Source organism: Anser anser (genome assembly GCF_964211835.1).
Source record: "Anser anser genome assembly, chromosome: 2".
Classification (NCBI taxonomy): domain Eukaryota; kingdom Metazoa; phylum Chordata; class Aves; order Anseriformes; family Anatidae; genus Anser; species Anser anser.
The window spans coordinates 50,193,405-50,213,981 of NC_139721.1; the positions used below are offsets into that span (position 1 = coordinate 50,193,405).

The 20,577-nt window shown below is 44.9% G+C and overlaps 1 protein-coding gene across 23 annotated transcripts in view; it reads right to left on the reverse strand.

Annotated features, from left to right (window-relative positions):
- GREB1L (GREB1 like retinoic acid receptor coactivator) overlaps window positions 1-20,577 on the reverse strand; it is a 137,499-nt gene that overhangs the window by 3,434 nt on the left and 113,488 nt on the right. For 20 of the 23 annotated variants that reach the window (XM_083821847.1, XM_083821858.1, XM_083821850.1 and 17 more), the window contains 14 exons: window positions 19,794-20,133; window positions 15,043-15,158; window positions 14,423-14,667; window positions 12,838-13,400; window positions 12,203-12,305; window positions 8,334-8,489; window positions 8,008-8,147; window positions 6,137-6,298; window positions 5,595-5,802; window positions 4,763-4,928; window positions 3,515-3,742; window positions 2,045-2,186; window positions 1,501-1,701; window positions 151-289 (listed from right to left, as the gene is read on the reverse strand). In XM_083821847.1, the coding sequence (XP_083677973.1) occupies window positions 151-289; window positions 1,501-1,701; window positions 2,045-2,186; window positions 3,515-3,742; window positions 4,763-4,928; window positions 5,595-5,802; window positions 6,137-6,298; window positions 8,008-8,147; window positions 8,334-8,489; window positions 12,203-12,305; window positions 12,838-13,400; window positions 14,423-14,667; window positions 15,043-15,158; window positions 19,794-20,133 (2,909 nt within the window). The remainder of the gene's footprint in view (window positions 1-150; window positions 290-1,500; window positions 1,702-2,044; window positions 2,187-3,514; window positions 3,743-4,762; window positions 4,929-5,594; window positions 5,803-6,136; window positions 6,299-8,007; window positions 8,148-8,333; window positions 8,490-12,202; window positions 12,306-12,837; window positions 13,401-14,422; window positions 14,668-15,042; window positions 15,159-19,793; window positions 20,134-20,577) is intronic. The other 3 variants (XM_083821851.1, XM_083821849.1, XM_083821844.1) reach the window with 1 other exon arrangement.

Genomic DNA, 20,577 nt, shown 5'->3' on the forward strand with positions numbered 1-20,577 from the left:
TCTGCTTCTTTTGAAAACGATGGCAGCAGCAACTGAAAATGGAGCTGTTTAATGAACCTGTTTGTTCTTCTAACCGTTCCCTTTTCCTCTGTGCTGCCACTTCACAGGCAAGCAAGGCAACATGGATGTGCAGCAGAGCAAGGTGATTACCTTTCAGAAACCTGAACCGCTTGAGGAGGTCTGCACCCACAAAAGAGTCACAGAGATAGAGCAGGAGTCCGCTGAAGAACACCCCTTCACAGTTGACGTTGACTGAGTGCGGGCGGGAGCTAACATAGCATATAGCCACCTGGAACAGAAGGGGAAAAGAAAGCCAGCCCGTCTCCGTTAGCGAATGCCTGAGCAGGGCTCTGAGCGGAATGGGGGACGAACTTGTGATAACAGATGAGTAAACGTGCTGGTGAAAATACAATGGGAACCCAAAGCAGCACTGAGCAGACTTTTCCCAGGAAATAACACACTGGACAAACTTCTAGACTGAATTCAGATTTGGTCACAAAGTGTGAAATACGTCATTTCGACCCCCTGCATTAATTCAGTTTGCTTTCCTGCTGCTCTGTGAATTACCTGCTTACAGCAACTGTAAGGCTGTTCAGGTTGTTCTAAGGAGGATACATTTGTTAAGCCCGGTAACCAATTCCCCAGGCACTGAAACTAGCAAAGCTCCATCTCCTTTGTGCAGGCACGCGTCTTTTGCTGACCGCAGTCCCCAGCTAAGTGGTTGCCAGCACTGGGGCCCTCCTGCGGTTCAGTGCCGTGACACTTTCTGTACTGAAGGGTTTCTCCTCTGCCTTGCCGCTGACCTCCATGAAACAGGCCAGAACAAAACTCGTATTAGGCTTTCCCCCTGCTTCAGACCCTGCTCAAACCGACCAAAGGGTTCAAAAATTATTACATCTGCCTATCTACAGACATACTTGCAAAAAAAAAAAGTTTCCCTAGAAACCCGGGTTCACAAAAAGAAGAGCATGTAATTGGAGAGAAGCATTACAAAGAATGAGCTTTGTCCATCACTGAAGCGAGCCATCAGAAAAGGGTCAGATCAGAAACTCTCAGCCAGAACAAGTTTGTTGCAAGGACAAAGCAAGCACAGACAATAAAAAGCTGTAAAAGTATGGGCGTGACAATGATCTGAAAAGTTCTGTGGGTAGTTGTACAGACAGCTATGGAGCACACCCAGTTTTGTCATGGCATCACTTCAGGATTTTTGCTCCATACGAAATACTATTTCAGATGGACGTGCCCCATTCCTTTGTAAATCCCATCAATCCGTCACAAATCTGTGGTCTGCCCGTACCACCCAGCGAGGAGGTTTTACTGCCAGCCCCGCAGCGGAGTTGGTCCTTCAGCTCAAACACCGGAGCCTCCCTGTTCTACATCATCTTCAAACGCTACCCTTGATGCTGAGGGTTCACAAAAGAAGGGTTTTTCAACCTAAAAAATGATGTGGCAGTAAAGGTTGGCGTTTACCAGTCCCCGTTACCCCTGTGTATTTCGTACCTCGAGTCCGATGTTCAGGTAGCAGTCAATGGCCAGCACCGGGTTCTTGAAGTTGTGAACGGCCTTTGGGAAGAGTTTGTACGTCGCGTGTTGAAGGAACTTCTCCAGGAGGAACTGCGATGGGGCTGCCAGCAAGGTATGCTCACTGTCTGGGGCACAGACGTACTGAAGAGGCATTATTGGCGCCAGGCTGTCCAAAACCTGCAACAAAACCAAGGAGAGCCCCTTTTAGCCCCCCTAAGCACATCTCTGCAGGAGTTAGGGAAGGGATCGCCATGGCAGGAAGCGAGAGACAGCTGGGGGAAAGAATCAGAAATCCCCACTTGATTTTGACGCATTTTTACAGCACAGAAATTGTTGTTAATAATGTATAATTACCAATGTATTTATTATTTTCTATTTAGGTGGCAGCCCTACCACAGACTATGAATGTCAGATTTCAAATAAGCACTAAATAAACCTAAAGGGCTAAAAAAATTCATTCTTTCTAAGGTAAACAGGTCCTGATTTTACCCTTAATGTAGGATGGAGCGCACACACTCACCATGATTTTTGGCTTAACGACAAAGTCCTTTTGTCCTCCGACCTGAATATGTTTCTTCATGACACTGAAGTTGTTGAAGCGACAGATGAGCAGGCCACTACTGTTGGTCCTCAGATTAAAATCTACATCTTCACAGAAATACCTGGACATCAAACACAAGATGACTAAACTAGCTGTGCTGCTGCTGGGAGTAAGCCACCTTTCACACACCCTCGGCTAAAATGCATCAGAACTGGCCTAGCAGTGATTTCTGGAGACAATCCGATATGGTTCCTGTACAAATTCTCTACATAGCTTTTAAGAACCATTTCCTCAGCGTGTTCCTGGTGTAGGGAAGCGATTTCTGGTAATCTAAAGACAAAACAAATCTTCACTTCTCAGCATGTCTGCAGGTTTCTTCCCTGTAGCAAGTTTGGCCATGCCTCTCATCCTCGTCATGTACTGGCACTGAGCACTTCTTCCCCTCCCTTTTTTTCCCTTCTCTTTTTTATTTATTTTTTCCCCATATTTTAGAGTTGACATATTTTAGAGCTCTGCAGTGTCCAGCCTCCATTTCTGAGCAGAGAAATGGGCTTGGACAAATATTTGGCTACGGGAGACAAAGCAGCAGAGGCCTAACGCTTACCCTGCATTACTTCAGATGTGATGCTCCTGTCCGTGGGCTGACTCCCATCTCATGATTCAGCCATGCAGAGAACATGAAATCAAGAGCTCTGCAAGCCATGCCAGACTCTGGCTTGCACTGACTAGCTGCAGTTCCTCACTCTAATACATGGGATCCCTGAAAACAGCAGCAGGAGATACCCCAGGGCCAGAAAGTGGGTTATTCTAAACTCACTTGGCCAAGATCAGGGGGACAGGGAATTGGATTTTGCCAGTCCAATGTCTGCGATGAGAATTAGAGATAAAGCCCCATGCCAACAGTGCTTTATTGCAAATGCTTTAGGATGGCGTTAGAAGGAGAAGGGGAAAAAAGGAAGTTTATAGCGGAAAGTTAACTGTTCATCTGTTTTAATTTCCAAACCAGGTGGCAATGGGGAGGAGAGCTGAGCAGAGGAAATGCCAGGAATCCCTCCTCATAGCACGTGGCATAGCAATGCTCAGCCACTGCCTACACTCTTGCTCTCAGTCACACAACAGGCTCCTGCCTCTTACAAAGGCACTCTGGAAGCTCCACACGCTTCCCGTGACTGCTGTCATTTTGGCCTCTTCCCGCTATTATTGGTCTCCTCATTTTTTTTTTCTCCTGAAGCTTTTCTTCTTTGATCCCTGCCTTTTCAGTCCTCTGCAGCCCTCCCTTGCCTTGCCTCACAGTCTCCCTCCGGCAGCTCTTTTGGCGCAGCACGCGCCACTGTGCTGTGATTGTGTACCTTAGCCCAGACCTTCTGATTTATCTCAAAAGCATTTAGAAATACAGCGACAAGCTTCTCGTCGCGCCAACCCGTTGTGCCACCAGCACGTATTGCCTACCTGTTCAGGTCATATTGCACGTTCTGGGTCAGGTCTATGTTGAGCAGTATGAAGTCACGCACGTGGCACCTGGAGAACGGAGCCTTCGTTCTCCTGGCACTCAGCTTGCTGTTCCACTTTTGAACGCCCAGTATTGCATAGTGAACGATTTTGGGGGTGGCTTCGATGTGCTGGAGAACACTCTTCAAAGAGACGTTCTTACTGGTACCCCCAGGCTCCAGGGACTGGCTGCAAAATGGTATCACGTGCAACACACAAACGTGGCTGATTACGTATATAGAACATACGCTATATATAAGTGCTTCTGTGTGTGAATATATATATATATATATGTATAGTGAATGGAATGTAAATAGGTTCGAGAAATTCCATTAACAATCACTACTGTTTATTCTCCATGCTGTAAAATATGTAAATAAACACAGACTTTAAACAACAGCTAATTAATCATATCCCCTCAATTTACTCATCTTAAGAAAACGGGCTCTTCAGCAGAATCAGGTCTTCTGCAGCAATTTAGAAAAGGAAAAGGAATCACCTCATGCACCATTTCTGGAAGGCTATTTTTTCCGTAATGAACAGCATGAGCACTGAGAGCAACAGCTTAAAGCCTTCTAAAAAGCAGGAGTTTCCAAAACAAACCTTTCATTGGTAAACATAAATTGAATCAAAACAAACCAGGGAAGTGAAATACTGAGAAATCACTCCAAATAGTCACTGAAAGCCAAGAGTGGCTTTCGGCACACGTGCACAAGCAGAGGTTTGCTGATGATGCTCGCTGTGGGACACGGATGTAAGGGCAGAGCCGGGTGGAAGCTTGTAACACCATTAGGTTGGATGTTGGTGGTAAGCGGGACAAACCTACAGCCTTCCCACTGCTCGGAGTGAGGGGCAGATGGCAGCAAGGAAAAGGATGCGTTTTTTGCATTTTAGGGAAGGTATCTGATGTCCAAGTGTGCCGTTCCTGGACTATTTAGCTAGCAATTGAGTAGATAATGACCGCTGTGAGGCCTTTTGGACAGCCTGCCTGGTGTTACTACAACAAAGTTACTGCCAAAAGCTGCTCTCAGCAGTATTTTGAGTACACTCCCAGCAATTCCAGCTGCCCTACTTTTCCAGCTGTCTGGTCTTTCACTTGCTGTCGGATGCTACAGATGAGCCTAAGCTGCAGGTGCGGGTGCTGACTGAAGCAGTGCTGCCGTCCGTGCTGGATCGGCACGGGGAGCCCAGTGCTGGGTGGTGACTTACCTGGACTGTTCGTGGACGCTGTGCATGTTCCACAACACGCAGGAGTCATCCATGACCACAATGAAAGGCCACACGCACTGGCGTTTGACCCCCAGCTCCTCCAAGCGGTTTCGTTCCAGCTCTAGATTGTGGTAGGACAGCTCCTTAATCAGAAACCTGGCAGCACCTGAGAAAACACCGTAAAGGAGACAGAGAGAGATCTTGGTTTGACTTCTTCACTCTCTCTTCTCAAAGAAAGGCTACGCAACGAACTGCAATCGTTACCCTTTTATGAACTTAGTGCTCAGAACATCTTAGTTTAAAAAGAAATCAAAACGTCCCCTTTTCAGTGTGACTGCAATCTAGAAGGCAAGATAGGAAGAAAAGCAGACTTTTTAAGAGACTACAGAAAATGATTTAGTGGGCATTAAAAGAATAACTAACTTGAATCAAAAAGTGTCTGAGATCCAAAAACTGAAGCTATTTAAAACTTCTTGCAGGAGAACTCTGAAACTCCAGAAAAATGAAATCCAAAGTTCAAGTCCCCAGTGTTCAGCTGCAGTTAATATTTAGCTTCAGCTAACAAAAAAAGAAAAATGTGTAAAATGTCTAGAATGAACATTCACGCAGTGGGGCTGAGTAAAATGACCAAATACGGCCGAAAACCCATCAGATTTTAAATTGAGAAGGCAGCGATCACTACAAATATCCACCCTACGTCCCTCGCAGCGTTTCTTTTAAACCATCACATTCTGCACACGGATTGCTGCTATTATCACAGCACTGCGAAGCTTTTTTCCGTACTGTCCAGCATGGACACTGATATTTCCACAGCACTGACAGTGTCTCTTACCAACGCCAGCATTGTTGAACATGCCAGGCAGGACGAGCATGATGTGGTTGGGCCAGTATTTGCGGTACAGCGGCATTTCGTACTCCTTGACTACGAGGAGGTGAAGGTGGCTGATGCCTTCCATGGCATGGTAGAGGTTCAAGAGGCCGTGTTCGTGACGTCCACTTGATGGAGTGAAGATCGGACTCTTGACCGCATTCAAATTCTGCTAGAACAGGAGATATTTTGCCAACATTACATAAAAAGCAGGTTATTCCTGACACGGATTTTTATTTATTGTTTATTCTGGTCTTGAACGTTATTGATCATTGCAACATGCCAGGACTGGGATACTAGGAATACCAACAGGGATGATTCTCTTCAAAAACTCCAGTTCTAGGGAGAGTTAGGTAAGAATTATGCAAATGACTAAAATAAAATAAGAAGAAAAAAAAAAAAAAGGAAAAAATAAACCTGCCAACCACCACTGATTTGCAAATGTATGTCAAGCTGACTGCACTCAGCATATGCAGCCGGCAGATGGATGAGAGCAGCACACACACCTTGTCAGAAACGAGTGGGAGACGCATGCTTTCTAGATGTTTTCCTTGCTTGCTGAAGACAAAATGGTTCTCTTTGGACTTGGGGATTATAAAATGCAGTTGAACCTCTTCTCCTAGCATCGAGGATGAAAATGTGAAAGCATGCAGGGTGGAGTCAGATACCTGTATAAAACAAAAAGAAGCGGGAGGAGGATTTGCAAGCAGGTAAACCAAAAGGAGCATTTGGCAACCTGCTCTTGCAGTCACAATACTGGCAGCCACCATGAAAGAACATCCACAACATTTTCTTTCAGTAACTGAAGTTAACTTTATTATATTCTCATTTCCTCTACCATAAGCTACATTGTTTAGGCATGTAACTTGCCTCGCTATTAAAACAACCAGCTTCCTGTACCAGTAATGATCTTTGGCCCATCTGGGCTCTTCTGAAGTCTATTTGAGCTGGAAATTATTTATCGGTATTTACAAGCAGAAATGAAATACACACACATGGAAAGAAACTGTCCAAACAAATTTTTCCAAAAGATTCAAAGATGTGTAACACAGGGGTCTGCCTCCACAGCAGAGCGCACTGCCATTCGCAGACAGCAGCAGCGTGGCCGCGTTAGTGTGGTATTTTTCCTGTGACAGTACTCTTGTAAGGAGCTACGTAACCAAGGCAGACCACCCCATTAACAAGGCTATGAAGTATTTGGGTGAGCTTGAGTTTGCACAGTGCTTCACTGAGCCATGTACATGTACACAAAGCGCCTACATATCTGGTAAGACTTCATCCTCGAGAGGCATGTGTCTTACCTCAAGGTCAAATCATTTACTCTTAGCAGTCACCCCTCTATAATCTTTACTAAACAACCGAAATAATTAGCCTAAGTAGAGATGAAGAATGAAAAGGGTTTTATTTAGGTTCTGCTAGAGGATTTAAGTATCTCTTCCCCTCCATAATGCTCGCTATCCAGTGACTCCCCTTTGGATATCTAATTTCTCTGAGTTTAACTCTCATAACTCTATATACACAACTCAGACGTACAGGTGGATATTCAGATTTGTTATAGTCATTGTGTTTGACCAGATGCACAAAGATGTGTAAAGGGAACAAAGATGTCCCTTGGGAGGATTTGCTTGTGTCAACATACTGAACGAAGCATGAGGTTTCAAACAGATTTGCTGGGGCTGCTGTGCAATAACTGACACTGTACATTTCCAGGTCAGCGTGCTAGGTTAGTAACAAGCTGTTGGGAAAGATTAGTAAGCAAGAAAAGAATGAACTGAGATAAGAAACCTCCAAGTAAACCATTGCTGGTGGTTAATAATGTCTGAGCTATTAACCAGGAAAAAATCTTACCTGCCAGCCTCCCGTGAGCATAGCTGTTTATTTTGGAGATCAAAAGATCAAAAGGATTACAAAACAGCTAAAAATGATCCTTCTCGTCCCGTGACTTGTAAGCTACTGTTAAGAAGCACGCACAACTACATACAAAGGGAGGAAGAAGTAGGCCTTCCAGTCTCCCATCAGAGGTGTGTGGATGGCTGGCATTTAGGTAAGACAAGCTTCTCTCTCAATTTTACAGTCCTCTGCCATGAGACACTGTGGACCCTCTGGGCAGGCTGAATAATGCTTTGGCTTGAGACAACTAGTGACAATATTCACCCTTTGTCAGAGGCAGCTGGAGAAGAGAACTGCTCATGCAGAACGCAGCAGACACAGTTGATGCTCCAGGGTCTGTAGCTCAATATCTCCCCTGAGAATGGAAGAAATTAAACAGTTCCATCTCAGGGAAGGTGAAAGCATGAGTCCTGAGGCCAGAGCGGTATGCCTGGAGAGACCACAGAAAAATCAAGGATGCAGTTTACCCGTGGGCCTTGGCACTAACCTGTGCAGCAGGGTTAATGTCCATGTACTGATGGCACTGCTCGCAGTGATGGAACGTGTTGTAAGCTGCGTATTTTGTCAACATCATGGACACGGTCTCTCTTTTCTTAGGTTCCTCCGATTTTGTTTCTTTGCTTGTTTCTGTAAAAGAAATTTTATGAGTGATAGAAACCAGAGACTGAGCCTGGTAACAATTGTAAAGGACAAATTGTTTTGTTCCACATCGTTAGGAGATAAAAGGCTTTTTTAAGCTCATGTGTCTAGTCAAACCAATAGAAAAATCGTTTTTGTAGGAAACTATTCCTAGAAAATTCTCCTTTGGCTTACCTTGTTTCACTCTTGACAGTTGTTCTGTGTACACTGGACTTATAGTTCTGTACTTGGGGTCATGTACGCTCAGGTCAAAAGACATTTTACTGAAGATCTCGATATCTGGCCAGTGGTCATTGCTAGACTGAGTAATTTCGCCGTTTTCTGTATGATCTGCAACAACACACTTTAGGTAAGCAGTATCAGATACCCACTAAATGGTGTTTATGTGATGTTTGCTGATTTACAATTGCACAAGAATTCACACAGGTGCGCAAATACACGCAAGAAAGACATCTTTGAACATCATAAGCGTTATATCCCTGCCCGTAGCAAGGAGGTTGGAAATAGATGATCTTTAAGGTCCCTTCCAACTCAAACCTTTCTATGAATATCACCAAAATTCAGATTATAGTCAATATGAAGACATTTAAAAGAAATGGCAATTCCTTGGAAACTGTGGGGTGAAGCAGCCTTATGGATATCTTTCTGCTCTGCCCTTCATCAAAGTGCTGAGGCATAATTCACTCTGAATTGTTATATTTATACATAAAATGCTCAAATGAACAGTTCTGTCTGTGCAGAAGATACAGGCACGTCTTCTCAGTCCCTCTATGGATCCCTTTTTAGTACACAGTAAGGAGGGAACTGGGCAAACAAGAAGCAAAAGCATCCAAAGTCAGAAGGATGAAAGCAAGGAGAAAGAGGGTGCATAAACTTATGAACCAGCAGCTGAGTATATGGTAAAGGCAGTAAAAACACATTCTTGAGAATGGGATGCGACCAGCAAGGATCAGCTGGAACACTTCTGCTTCATCCAACAGAGGTAAGTCTAAGGTAGAGAATCAAGTGTAAGCAACGTGAACATGAGAAAACACTGGCCAAAGATGACAAGCTGGAGCTGGGACTGAAGCTTGAATACGAGTTGATTCAGTTTAAAATCAGAGGGAAAAACACACAAAAGTAGGGAGCTGAGGTTGCTCATTTCAGAAAGGCAAACTCAGATGAAACGAATGCTGGGTCTACACACAAGGACACGCTCACCCTACCCAGACTGACCCACAGGGGTGCGAGCCAGCTGCAGTGCAGAGGCTGTTACCTCACTGGCACCGCTCGAATTAACATGTACCACCGGTGAAGTGAGGCTTATTAATGTGTTCACACAGACAAATCCTGAGAGAGCTGGCTCAGTAAGCCCACTAGACTGAGGACACCAGGGACTTGCCTGTGAATGAGACTTGGATTTCTTGGAATCCCGGTTGCCAAACAATCGGTAACCACCACACCAAGCAATACAGGAACACCAGGAGGTGTTCAGAGGCAAAAAGGACACTAAGTATGAACAAAGTCCAAGAGGAATGGAAACAGCCCATCAGCAAATAAAGTTTTGACTCACATGTCATCAACTGCAAGATTAAAATAAAAAGCTTTGCAAAATGTCAAGCTGAGGCATACCTCAGAAAAGTGCACGAAAACAAATTTTTTCTGGGCTACAGCAAATGCTTCACTATAAGCTGAGATGGAAACAAATCTCTAAACGCTTGATGCACACTGAAAACAATGAGAAAGAATAATCTCCATGCCACTTTCCTGAAAAAACAGGTGTGTGAAATCAGGTGCAAGCCTGATTTCCGTGCAAGAATAATGCAGATGTTATCACCATTTCAGAGATCTATGAAACTCTCAGTCCATTATTTTGGCCTTGGTGTTTTTCAAAACTTGGGGAGGATGAAGGAAATAAAGATGTTGAAATAAATGAAAAAATGCAATAAAACTCAGCACGGGTTGACCAAAGAAACCCCATGTTACTTTCATTACACAGATATAACATATCTATTTCTTTAAACAAAAGAAACGCCACACATCTTACCTTTTACCAAGTAAAGTATTTGATATGATGCTATATGACAAATTATTAATACATTGGAAGAAAATGGAGACAATGAATGGTCTGCAAAGGTGATTAAACAGAAGATGGCAGCATGTAACATCATAAGCATTAAGGCAGATGGATATTACCAGCAAAGTTCACAAAGATCAGCAGAGGGACATACTTTTTAATACTTTCCCTAATGTCACTGTCTCAAAAAAAAAAACAACACAACAACAACCACCCTTGCCTCAAGTTTGCTGGTGACACAAATCTAAGAGTCATTGCCAATACAGAGGAGGAACAGAAGAGCATCCAGAAAGAATTCAATGCCTTCAAAAACTGTAGCAACAGTCACTGGATGACATTCAACAGAAAAAATATGAGTCATATGTACCGTCAAGGACTAATAACAAGCATTTCTGCAGTAGGCTGGGAGTCCCTCAGTTGGAACTGACGGAGTTGCAGAGGCACCCGCAAGTACACGCTAAGGATCAGCGTCAGTGAAATGGGAAGATGGAAAAGACAAGTGCAATCACTGGTTTCATCAGCCGCGGGGTTTTCAGTGGAGGCAGGGAAATACACAAGCTGTTGCACACTGGGCTGGTTAAACACCCCGCATGGTCTCACACACAGCTCTGGTCAGCCATGTACCAAAAGAATAAATTGAAAATAGATGCACAGACAAGAGGTACGAAACCGATGAGAAGAATAATGAGCCTGTCATTTGTGAGGATCCTGCAAGCTGGCGCAGGCTACCTAGATGAAAGCTGAGAGGGAAGACGATTGCTGCATGACTACATCACAGAAGCAAACATCAAAGAAGAGTAAAAGCATTTTAATTTAAAATAATACTGTTTTCCTTCTCCCCCAAAATGTTTATAATAGGGGCAGGAATATCTTTGGGTTGGGGAATAAAAAAATATTTTCAATCATCAGAGCATTAGGGTTCTGGAAAAGCATTCCAGTAGAAGCTGTGGGAGCAAAAATCCCACAACCAAAAACCCCAAGTAAACCCAATCTGCTCTTCTGACGCAGCTTCATGCATTCCTGAAAGGGGTGTGACACAGCTGCTGTGATCACAACAGACCAGACTGCATGACACAGAATTGTTCTTACTTTGTGATTTCATCCTAAGTTTTTGGGGAACTTTAGTTCAAATAATGAGGTAATAACAATCCCCAGAGCTCCAAATCTAAGGGGAATACATTTTTCAAAAATTTGATAGCACTTTCTGAGCAGAAATGCAAATTAATCTTTTCAAAGGTCTGAAAACAACTGCATTTTCTGGATGTCTGGTCATGAAATTTATGCATCACAGAGTTAACTTCACTACAACCACAGAGTTATGTAGAGAACACCCTAAGAGGAATCACTTTTAAAAGGGTTTGTGCTTCTCAAGGCCAAGTCCTGCCACAGCAGTTAATGGATCTGTGAGATCTGACAAACGAGCACAAATTCACAGAGGTGTCCCTCCCCCCAGCCTTTTTCTTCAGCACAAGATCTGTAAACTGGTTACAGAAGACAGTCTTACTAAAAATTGGTATCTATAACTGGTAATTAAACGTAAATAAATAATTGGTATCTAACTGGTAATTAAACATAAATAGTAATATTGATGTTTCAGCCAGAAAAGTAGTGTTTTCAATCTGTTTTGTCTGTTTAAAAGCAGCCACAGCTTAAAAACTAGCAAGCAGGCATGTTAAAAACTAGCAAGCAGATGTTTCCCATATACAGTTTTGTGTTCACTTTCATTTTAGTGGCATATAAGTAAGACCAATCCAAAATACACTTAAAAGTTCTTAGTTAAGACCCATGTAAAATTTACATTTTTATTCATCTGTTTTTATATATATGCAGGTACCTACAACAAGTGTAGCTGCACAGTAACGGACAGGACAAGTGGCAGGTGTCAGTTATGAAGTCTTTTTGTAAGTCTAAAAAAATTGTCACTGCTTATTAATATGTAAGAGAGTCACTTAATAACGCATGTTAAAAATTACTTCTAAATACTCACTGGCATTTATTTCTTCTTCATCGTACACATCTACTTCCAGCAACCTGATCAGCATGCGAAAGAGGATCCTCAGGAACTGCAGATACGAGCCAGTCTTTCCCACCTGAACCAGAGATGAAAAGGAGTCTGAATCCCAAGTCAGACTAATGCACAGGAAGGATACATTTCAGGTAAATGCATTTGGGCCTACCCCTGTTATTTTGCCATTCTAGTCCTGCCTGCAAGGCATAACAAGACTCAGTATTCCCCATTTTGCTGAATGGTATCACAAAATTATCTGTGAGGAAAATCTGGCCCAGAGCAGAGCCTGTATCACATTTTTTATGCAGGGAGATCACCACTGATAAACTGTTCACCCACTGCCATGCTCATGGCAATTTTATGCCCAGTGCCATCCACGAGTATGTAATACAGGCTTAAAAAACCATGACACATACAGATTACCCCTCCTCTCCTTACCACTTCCAGCTTCATGCTTAACCTTAAATTTTTACCAATTTTTGATCTCAAAACGCATTGCTGTGTACGAGTTTCATGGGGCCTCTCAAGTACATCTCCATCTGCAGCTGTAGCAGTCCTCATCGCCTGTCCTCTCACCCTGCTAGTAAGGCAAGAGGAAGGAACTGTGCTCTTACTTGTGGTGGTCCTGTCAAAAGCAGCCGCCTGGGGTGAAAGCTCCTTGAGCCGGACGCCTCACCCTGATTGCTGAAGTCCGCGTGGTGCTGTCGGGCTGTCGTCCACTGCCGGTAGTAGAGCGACTGCTCCTCGCTGCTCATGTCCTTGTGAAGCAGGGGCCTGAGAGAGCTCAGCCAAGACACGTCGGCGTGAGGCAGGAGGGAAGAGGAGGAAGGCAAATTCCCACTTTTCTGCGAGCTCAGGAGGCAGTACGCAGCTTTCGACAGGATGACGATGCGTGGCAGTGCAGCACGCAGGGCCTTGCTGTCTTTGGCTGAGTGGCCAGGCCACCGAAACGTCTGGGAGACCGAAGACAGCGACGACAGTTTCGAAGTGGTGCTGCTTGCCATCTGGTTACCCAGGGAGTCGCACTCTTGTTTCAGGGTCTCTCCAGCTGTGAAAGCAGGGTAAGCCCCCTCATCGACCGAGCTGTGCGCCACAGTCTGAAAGCTGAGCGATGGTGCTTGCTTCTGGGACTTGTCCGCAGCACTCGAGGAGCTCACACCATTGTCAGCCAGGGAGCCTGGCAAAACAAAGAGCAGGCAGTGAACAGATACTGGCTGATATAAGAAAAATGCAAAAAAATCATGAACCCATTTGATCTAGAGCACAAGCTTAACCTACAAGTACTTCTGTTCATGAGTACAGCTGGGAGAGGTTTAGGCTGGTGTTTCAACAGCTAAAAAAAATAAATCCATCTGTCCCTCTTGCCGGAGAGGCAACAGCCATTCTGCTAGGGTTCAGGGTCCGAACACAAGTATCCCAATCCCAAATGACTGCTAATCTCAGTATGTTAACTATCATTTCCCATCTGGGATTTAGAATTTCATGGTACAACCCTCTGAAACTGAAGTATAACACACCGCTGTACACATAGATCAATTTGGCCCTCCTTTCAGTGGAGAGCATTTCACTGCAACCTTCGAGTGAAGTGGGCTGTGCTCCCTCCACCATACCAGGCAGCTTTAAATGCATGGTAAGATCTGGTGCCTGGCAAAGGCTCGATTCAGCTGCCTTAATACCTCGAATTCATAGGGAAACAAAGGGAAGGACCTAGAAGCGCCAGGCAAATGCAAGGAAGGAAAGGCCTGATGGGAGAGGATTCTCCACTGAGGGCTGAAGAAGTAGAGTGAGACCCAGCCACCCTGCTGGTCGTGGCCAGGAGGCAAACATCCACTTCTACCCACAGCTAGCCCCCCAGTTACACAGCATTTTGCTATTCCTAACATTAATCCTGTTAATTTCTACTCTGATTTTTAAGATCTTTTCAGGATCCACCAGACGAAACTATCAGCAAACGTGAAATACAAGTTTAAAAAACTAATAATAAAGGACCCATCCTCGCACTGCAACACTGCTCCCTTTTAGCTGTAGACAGGGAAATTGCTCACCATGGCAAGGATCTGCACATAATATTTCACTGCTCAGCCTGCAGCAGGGTACAAGCCGTTCCCGTTTGATGAAGCATCTCAATATTTACATTCAATTTCCAGTGACAGATAGCCGAAGACTTACTCTTTAGAGCAGCAGCAGCAGACAACTGACCTGAGGTTCCGGTGACAGCGCTGCTATTACTCTGCGGTCTGTCCAAGTCTATCAGCAGCTCATCAGAGTCATTCTCGCTACCATTAGCCTTCTCGTGCTCCTTCTCACTCAGGTCAAGAGCTACAATGGGCCCTCGAATCGCCTCCTTCGAGACGTAGCAGCATGCCAGGCCTACTTCTTGCTCTAATGCAGTCCGAGTTAAGTAGCTCGAGTCAATTAGCCGAAGGTCGCAGTACTTCAATGACCTGCAAAAGCCAAGCCAAGAAAAAAGGATGGTTTGTTTTCCCCGACCCTGAACAACACTCCCTATCTTTAACTGCTTATTAAATATTCACGAACAGTTCTACTAGCCATTAAGTATCACATAATTTTAAAACACGCAGCACATAAGCTGTGCTCCTTGGTGCTTTGCACAGACGTTCGCTGACCCACAGAGTGCAGGAGCTTTACTTTTCACAAGCCACACTTTCCAAAATTTTAAACTGTTCCTGAAGTCTTCTAAAATGCGCTTCTTTGTGATAAAAAATGAACAGTTGGTATCAAACCACGTAACCTCCCCCACAAAAAAACTTATCAAAACATATTAGAAAACGAACATATTGCAAGAGCAGTAACAGCACCTGGGGAAAGTTTCTCCCAGAGGATCCTTGCCAGTTAGAATAACGATGCAAGGCAGACCTTCCAAATCCTGATAGGTGCGAGGAATCCAGTCATCCTGCTCATTTCCCCTCCAAGCCTGTGAACAGAGAATACCCAAGTCACATCTAAATGAAACCTTCTAAGCAATCACCTGTTGTTTTGTTTGTTTGTTTTCAGTTCTTGACTTTTCTTTGTATACAGGGCTGCCCTTGGTTCAGCAGAGCTTGGTGAACATGGCTGAGTTCATCAGGGTCCTCTGTTTTAGATGGAGCCTCCTCAAACACTGCTCTCTCTTGAGCAACAATATCAGCATTCAATCAAGAGAAGCGTGAGCACCCTACAGCAACCGTGAAAAGGAATCATCACTTGGAAAGGAAAGAAGCCAGTCTGCCTCTCCAAACACTGGAATTACAAAGCTGAAATGCAGGTTCATACCCTGCCATTCTTGTCAATACACTGTGAGTACTGCCTGGTAAAACTGACAACACAGCCTCTTCAGTCAGCGACTAGTCAAGGCAGAGATCGTCAGCAGACATCATCAGAGATCAGCAGAGATCAGCAGTCTCTTTACACATAACCTATAGATTTCACATGTCCATGTCGAACAGAGACATCGAGGCCTCTCCAGACAAGGAAAATAAGCCATAATTGTTTCAGAATCCACAGGTATTCGAGCTACAGCATTCATTCTGCTGGAAGAAGATCCTTCTTCTTTCTTTTTAATAATGGACAATACCAATTTGGAAGAAAATTCAGACCTAGCTGAGGCACGGAGTCTGTTTTGCCAGGTCATACAGATGGCAAGCCCAGACACTCCAAGTGCCCATGAAGAATATTTATCTATGTACCGATAGATATCCATAAAGATTCATCACAGACAAACAAATTACAGAGCAACCCGACTCATGCAAACTGTGTGGAAAACATAACCTAAAGGAAGAACACTGTCTTAAATTCCCTCTCGGCTCTTCTGCTCTCAACCTGTATGCTCAACCTGTTCTTTCCTTACCCTTCCTCCTCCCCAGAAAGGCCGTGTTTTATGAGTCATTTTCTCAGGCAGATGAAAGGGATTGAAAAAGAGGACTCAATAGCAGATCAGTGACTCAGCATGCCATTTTACCTTCTGAAAATTTCCACTGAAATAACCTATGACTAATTTTTTCTTAGCTTAGGAAGAGCATGATTTGGAACAGTATTCCCCGTCTCTGCTATGGCTCTAATTTTCTTTCTCCAGCCCTGATTTTTTTTCCCCTGCTGATTTCTGCATCCTCCTCGTAACATGTTCGTAGAAAAAAAATATTTCTCCAACTACCTAACAACCTCTGCTGGCTCAGTTAAACAGCCTCAGCAGCAGAGAGAGATTTTCTGGCTTTTCAGCAGGGTTAGCCTGGCTGCGCGTTAGCCTTCCTTCCCAATGCTGGAAGATTGTGAGAAAGTGCACGGCTACAAAATGAAATGGGAGAAGGCAGATTCAAAACTGATTTTTCTTTCTTCTAGCCTAAAGAACAGAAAAGAAGCCTGAGTGCCTGGAGCTTTGAGCTGGAACCCCGCATACAGAAGATGTATTTTTTGTCTACTTTATTCAGGAGGGGCAGAGAGCTGCAGCCCTCCAGGCTCCCCACTTCTGAATGGCTCCCAAATTGACTTATTACACTTAAAAGGTGACCTCTATTGCCATGACAACATGGCTGGTCAAAAAAAATAGTTATTTAAATTATTTTCCATCTCTTCTTTCATTCCTTACCTCTAGCTGTTTCTCCCCCCTTGGAGCCTGGCTCCCAGATGGCAAGGACTGACCCGTGTGGCGTGCCAGAGGGCTCCTCTGGTGGAGGGGGACACGGTTCAACTACCAGCACCTCACAGACTGCTGCCGGCCCTCCCAGCCCTGCTGCGGCACCACACGCACTGGTAACTCGCTCTTAGGAAGAGGGGAACTCAAATCAACCCATCCAATGGGGGCTACCAGAAGCTATAAGCTTTCCCTTCTGGCTCCCGAAGAAGGTCGAGACGAAGTCTCACCCCCCTGCAACCCACCGCAGGTATCGGCGGGGCCAGCACTTCAAGACTCAGCCTCTCCAGCAAGCGCTCGGTGGCCTGGTGCCGCTCTCCCCTCCTCTCCAGGGCACTCCCCGTGGAAGCAGCCAGCAGCCAGACCCCCCCTGCCTCTAGTCCCCCAGCACCGGTACGCCTCCTAACATCGGGAGAAAAGCCAAGCTGCAAGGAGACCAAATCGAAATCGTCTGCAATGAACCGGACTCAACAGGAACCTGGCTGACGAATTTTGTAATGGGAATCAGTTGCACAAACCTGTCCCCACACCACTTCAGACAGCCCGTGTTATCCCGGGCACCAGACTGGCAGGGTTGGCAGCCCCGCACAGTACTCACAGGTGCCCTTCATCCTTCTGGAGCACCCACCTAAAAAGGACAGGTGGGATAACCCACCTAAAAAGGCACTGCAGGCTTATATTTGGACAACTAAATTCCTCTCCTCCCTCTCTTTATAGGCATCTTTCAGAGTTAAGTGGTTTTTGTTGTTGTTGTTGTTGTTGTTTCTTTCTAGTCACCTACAAGGAAAGAAACAAGTCCAGAATCCTACAGCATTATTTACTTCAAAAAAGCATTTTACATTGTGGGGAATTACATTTAGGATTTTTTTCCATTCCCTATCTGATCAAAGTCCTCTATTCAGATCAATGGCTACATGGATATTCACCTACATCAGCCTCTTACACTCAATCCTGATCTGCACTGAAAGCCTCACAAGCTGTCCCAACAATGTGTATGGGCTGCAACCACAAGGTTAAAGTGCCATAAAGAAACCCTCATAGGACTCACAACCCAGAACGATTCGAGGTTAGAACTAAAGCCTAGCCCAAAACAACAACAACAAACCACCAGCAGCACAGAGCTATCTCACATCTTGTTTTCTCCTTCACTATTTCTCTCCCACGTGGAGACCAGTAACGAGTGGTGATCCTCAGGGGTTGGTATCAGGACTGGCATTATCCAACATCTTCGTTGGTGACATGACAGTGTTATTGAGGGCACCCTCAGCAAATGTACTGATGACACCAAGCTGTGCGGTGCAGCTGACACGCTGGAGGGCAGGGCTGTCATCCAGAGGGAGCTGGACAGGCTTGAGAGGTGGGGCTGTGTGAACTTTGTGAGGTTCAACAAGGCCAAGTGCAAGGTCCTGCATCTGGGCTGGGGCAATCCCAGGCATATATATGGGCTGGGCAGAGAATGGATGGAGAGCGGCCCTGAGGAGAAGGACCTGGGGGTGCTGGTTTTGAGAAGCTCGATAAGAGCCAGGAATGCGTACTTGCAGCCCAGAAAGCCAACCCTATCCTGGGCCGCATCAAAAGAAGCGTGGCCAGCAGGTTGAAGGAGGTGATTCTCCCCCTCTGCTCTGCTCTCATGAGACCCCACCTGGAGCGCTGCATTCAGCTCCGGGGCCCCCAGCATAAGGACATGGAGCTGTTGGAGTGAGCCCAGAGGAGGGCCACCAGGATGATCAGAGGGCTGGAGCACCTCTCCTGTGAGGACAGGCTGAGGGAGTTGGGGTTGTTCAGCCTAAAGTAGAGAAGGCTCTGGGGAGGCCTTATAGCAGCCTTCCAGTACCTAAAGGGGGCCTACAGGGAAGCTGGGGAGGGACTTTCTATCAGTGTAGTAATAGGACAAAGGGCTTAAAATAAAAGAGGGGAGATTTAGATTTGGCATCAGGAGGAAATTCTTCACTGTGAGGGTGGTGAGGCACTGGCACAGGCTGCCCAGAGAAGCTGTGGATGCCCCATCCCTGGAGGTGTTCAAGGCCAGGCTGGATGGGGCTTTGGGCAGCCTGGTCTGGTGGGAGGTGTCCCTGCCCATGGCAGGGGGTTGGGACTGTGTGGTCTTTAAGTTCCCTTCCAACCCAAGCCATTTTGTGATTCCCTCTCCTGCAGCAGACAGGGTTTGAGAAACAGAAGGGGTGGCTACTTTAAGGGACATTTTACCTGGTTTTGGTTGTAGAGAAGCTCTTTAAGAAAGGTTCACAAAATTCCTTCATTTTCTGTGTGCTTTTAAACACACTGTAACTCATAATGAAACTGAAAATGAATCTCTGTGTGAGATGTAAAGCAGGGATCACGACAGATAACCTGAACTACATTCAGGCTCGTAAGAAAGGCAAACAAACTTTTTTTTAATGTAGCAAGGTTAATACAGGAAGTGGATGTGGCTCATTGTACCAGCCTCTCACAAATCCATGCAATTAGCTCGGTGCATATATGCTGTGCAGAAAAGGCTTTCAACACGCAGTGGTTTGAGAAAATAAGTCTACAACAAACAGTATTTTACCAGTTGCCAGAAGAGCAGAAGATGGTAAGACAGAGCAGACAGTTAGATACACTAGAGAGATAAACTGATGGAAATAATTAGTTTGTCTAGGGAGATCCGAGCTCTGCTTTCAGAGGTTCAAAGAGAAATCTGACTCATGCTGTTATTCAATTTTAACAAGCAAGATAACATCCGGTGTTTGACTTCAGGGACCAGAAACAATTCAATTTTTTTCTGAGTTCCTAAATCATTAATGCTCATCAGAAGTACCGTATACTTCCTTGGAAAAGATAAAGATCATGGACTCTTTTCCTATAAAATAATTAAGTTTAAAACATGTGGGAACACACACGAAATACGTACAGCAGTGAGATGACTACAACGATCGTACAAAGAAATACGTAGTTTCTGCTAACCTTCAACCGTGTCACAAAGTGTTTCGCAACTGTAAGCTCTGAAGCAGGATTCCCAAGGAGGATCTCAAAGCGGTACTGCAGACCTAGCTTGTCTCTTACTTCTTGTAACCTCTCCTTGGCCAGCATGGCCAGCTGCACAGATGGCACCCTAATGACGAGCATGTGGCCGCAGCCGTTCTTATCCTTTCCGGGAGAAGTGATAAGGTCATCCATTATGCTGAGCGTTTCAGGCGTGCTGTGATCTCTTAGCGAGGCCATGGTCGTGAGAGCCATCAGAGCCTGGGAGTACTGCTGGATGAGAAGGTAGCAGCGAATCACCATGCTGTGCAGCCGGGGATACCTTTCGGGAGACAACAGTTCTGCGTTAGCGCGTGCAAAATCACAGTAGTGTCTGAAAATTAGCCAAAAAACAGGGCTGTGCAGTAAAGAAGTACCCATTTTTTCCTGTAGTGCTTGAAGAATGAAGCCTTTAATTTTCACAGACCAAAATTTTGCTCAAAACCCAACTGTGTTTTAATTAAACATTCTCCAAATGTGGAAAATTAAGCACAAAGTCCTGCTCTCAAGTAAAAGGAATAATAAACTTCTGTTATCTTTATTTGGGAAAAATTTCAACTAAAGATCTTTAACTTAGTGGAGATATGGATCATCTCAGATCTGCTTCAGTCCAAGAGCAGGGGCTAATACATTTTGCTGTCCAGAAGTTTTCTTTTTCTATGAACTCAGAGGACCATCACTGCTTCAAGTGGTTTCTGGAAGAAGTACTTCATGATTTCCCATTTCC